Genomic DNA, 2,642 nt, shown 5'->3' on the forward strand with positions numbered 1-2,642 from the left:
TTAAATTTCTATAGTAAATTTTGGGTAATTTATTTTCATCAACACTAAAAAACAAAAACAAAACAAAAACGTTTCATTTCCCTGGCAGGGGATTTTGCAGTTGCCAGGGCCAGCACAAGAAGTGGGGTTCTTAATTCTTGGGGGAGGGGATGCGATAAATAATATGTCCTGGGCACTGAGTGTGTGGAGGGGGTTGGGAGTAAGATGGGAGGAAAGCGAGACAGTAATTACTATAGAAAAGCCCACTTGTTCAGGATGAAAAGAGAGGACATGTGAGGGACAAAGAAACAATTTAATATCACTGGCATGATTAACTGTTACCCGGGTTTAAATTAAGCAAGGTGCTCAGAGACTACACAGCTGTTCTATTTACTTTAGTTGCATGTGATGGGAGCGGTTACTTCCCAGCTTGACAACTAATCAGCCTCAAGATGAAAAGTGGAAGGCTCTGGTCCGGCCATGGCTATAAGGAGGAAACACAAGCCTTCCTTATACCCTGCCCCCGCCCCAATAGAATCAGCAATGAGGGGGTGAGGGTATGACTGCAGGATGGGAGGGGAAAAGGCATTATATCGTGCGCAGTCAGGGTAGGCAATCGTGCCCTTCCTCCATCTATTTTTTTCTCATTCCGCTTATATCTGAACTGCAACAAATTGAACGTTATGCCAAGGGATCTTAACCTTGTTAGCTTTCCACTCTAATTAACATTGATTTTAATGCCTGCATTTTGGTCGTGGCTGTTGTACAACAATTTCTGTAAAAGTCCAGTTGCGCCAGTCCTTCCCTTAGTTCTCCACACCCCCTTCCCTTTCCGCGAGACCCCGCCCTCTTCTCCCAGCCCAAACCACAAAAGGCCGTGCAGTTCCAGCCCAGCACGGTGCTCCGCCCCCCCTCTGCCCCCCAAACGTCGCAGTGCTGCAGGGAAAGGAGGCGGGCCCAGGCTGGGGGGATAGGGTGGGAAAGAGTGTGGCTTCGTCCTTCCGCTCTTGCGCCAATCTGTGAAGTCTCCCTGACCGAGAAGGGAGGGCCAGGGTGTAAAGACAGTCATTTTTTTCTTTTCCCTTTTTCTGCCACGTCCCAACCATGGACGTAAGCCCACTCCTCGGGTTTCGATTGGATATGTGGATTCCTCCTGCCCCCACGCAGAGGTCCTTCAAGCCTATTGGTCGTTGCTGTCCTGGGGGCGGGGCTTGGGTGTCCTCCTCCTTCTCCTCTACCGCGGCGCAAGGGGCGGGATCCGCCGCCTCCTCCTTTGCTTCCGCCGCCGCTGTCGCTGCTGCCGCTGCGGCCACCTGCCGCTGCGCGTTCGGCGGGGGAGGAGTCGGAGGCGGAGAAGAAGGCGGTGGTGGCGGGTGGAGGACCCAGCGCTGCTCTCGCTCCGGAGCCGCTGCACAGATCGGTGAGGGGATTTTTTTTATTATAAAATGTGTCTTGTTCTGATGTCGGGTATGTGAGGGCCCGGGTTGAGGAAATTGCTGCCTTCACCTCCTCCGTTTCTTAATTTCTCTCCTCCAGAGGGAGCTGGGCCTGTCCCTGGCCCGCTGCGCCGGCCATGGTGGGTGGGGTTGATGGCTGTAAGAGGCCTTCTTCGCCTCCTGGGCCCTGTCTAGCCCGGACCCGGGGCCGCACTTCTGTCAGTGGCCGCCGCGCCCGCTGCCCCCGGCGGATGACATAGGTCGGTATCGGGGGTCTCCAACGTGGCTTTTTCCTGCAGCTTCTTCTGCTGTCCTTGGTACCTTGGCCAAGGACCCCGCTGCTTTTCTCCCCACACTCGCGACTGTACGACTCTTCCCCTCACAACACCCCCACCCACTTCTCTGCCCATTTCCAGCCACCTATAGAGCTTATCCACCTTACGCCATAGGCCTGCAGCCCCCCGTCTCCCGAAAATCCTTCGGTTGCCGTTGCTCTGCTGGCTGTGTTTGCATTTCCCCCGATTGTCACCGAGGCTCGGGCACGCAGACACCCTGTACAAACCGTAACAGTCGTTCTTCTCCTGACATTAGCACCATTCCATCTATGCTCCCCCTCCACTAACGATGTCGGGTCAGAGCACGCCTCTGGGAGATGTACCTTCATTCGTGGCCTCCTTAAGATTACTGCTTTTAGTCATTTTGCGCACATCCAAAATGGTGAGTTTAAAGCTGCTCAGACCAAGTTAAAGAAAAGAGGAGGAGGTAAAGAAGAATACTCTATTTAGGAGATTTCCCTCTCCAGGCATTAATTTTATTTTATGTTTACATATGCTTAGACACTGCTGAGAGTCTGCTGGTTCTGTGGAGTTTACGATTTTTAAAAAAGGCTTTTTATATATTGTTGTTCGTATCATGAACTGTTTGGTCAGTTGAATTTCTTTAAAATGGCAGTCACCTCTGCTGAAGATTACAGATCATTTGAAGAGTGTGTACATCAACATGAAGATAAACGTTTAAGCTATTTTTTTCAATTTTTAATTCTTATGGAATTCATGTAATTATTATATGCAATAACTAATTTTTTTAAAATTACAGACATGCAAGCTTGATGTAAATTTCAACAATATAGAAAAAGGACTATTAGGTAAAATGTGAACATGTCTTTTCATCCCCCGGTCCCATTTAAGTATCCAGAGTTAAACACTTACTGCATGCACTTTTTTTTTT

General features: G+C 49.8%; 1 protein-coding gene across 3 annotated transcripts; it reads left to right on the forward strand.

The window, feature by feature from the left end:
* Positions 1-992: 992 nt before the first annotated feature.
* On the forward strand, positions 993-2,550 carry LOC109371544 (dual specificity protein phosphatase 8-like). 3 transcript variants are annotated; one of them, XM_019624108.1, is made up of 3 exons: positions 993-1,399; positions 2,007-2,132; positions 2,252-2,363. In XM_019624108.1, exons 1-3 carry the CDS (start codon positions 1,084-1,086, stop codon positions 2,329-2,331), a joined length of 522 nt encoding a protein of 173 aa, XP_019479653.1. In that variant the 5' UTR covers positions 993-1,083; the 3' UTR covers positions 2,332-2,363. The 3 variants fall into 3 exon arrangements, 1 of the variants encoding a protein (XP_019479653.1); XR_002121900.1 differs by lacking the exons at positions 2,007-2,132; positions 2,252-2,363 and adding exons at positions 1,516-1,675; positions 2,511-2,550 and having other exon boundaries at positions 1,001-1,399; XR_002121899.1 differs by lacking the exon at positions 2,252-2,363 and adding an exon at positions 1,516-1,675 and having other exon boundaries at positions 1,001-1,399; positions 2,007-2,210.
* Positions 2,551-2,642: the final 92 nt, after the last annotated feature.

The sequence above is a fragment of the Hipposideros armiger genome, unplaced genomic scaffold (assembly GCF_001890085.2).
Source record: "Hipposideros armiger isolate ML-2016 unplaced genomic scaffold, ASM189008v1 scaffold_579, whole genome shotgun sequence".
In the NCBI taxonomy this organism is placed as follows: domain Eukaryota; kingdom Metazoa; phylum Chordata; class Mammalia; order Chiroptera; family Hipposideridae; genus Hipposideros; species Hipposideros armiger.

Coding starts and splice junctions, on each gene's coding strand:
- LOC109371544 (XM_019624108.1), top strand. CDS start 1,084: ATGGACGTAAGCCCACTCCTCGGGTTTCGATTGGATATGTGGATTCCT. Junction 1,400..2,006: donor CGGAGCCGCTGCACAGATCG/GTGAGGGGATTT, acceptor TCCTGACATTAG/CACCATTCCATCTATGCTCC. Junction 2,133..2,251: donor TTTTGCGCACATCCAAAATG/GTGAGTTTAAAG, acceptor ACATATGCTTAG/ACACTGCTGAGAGTCTGCTG.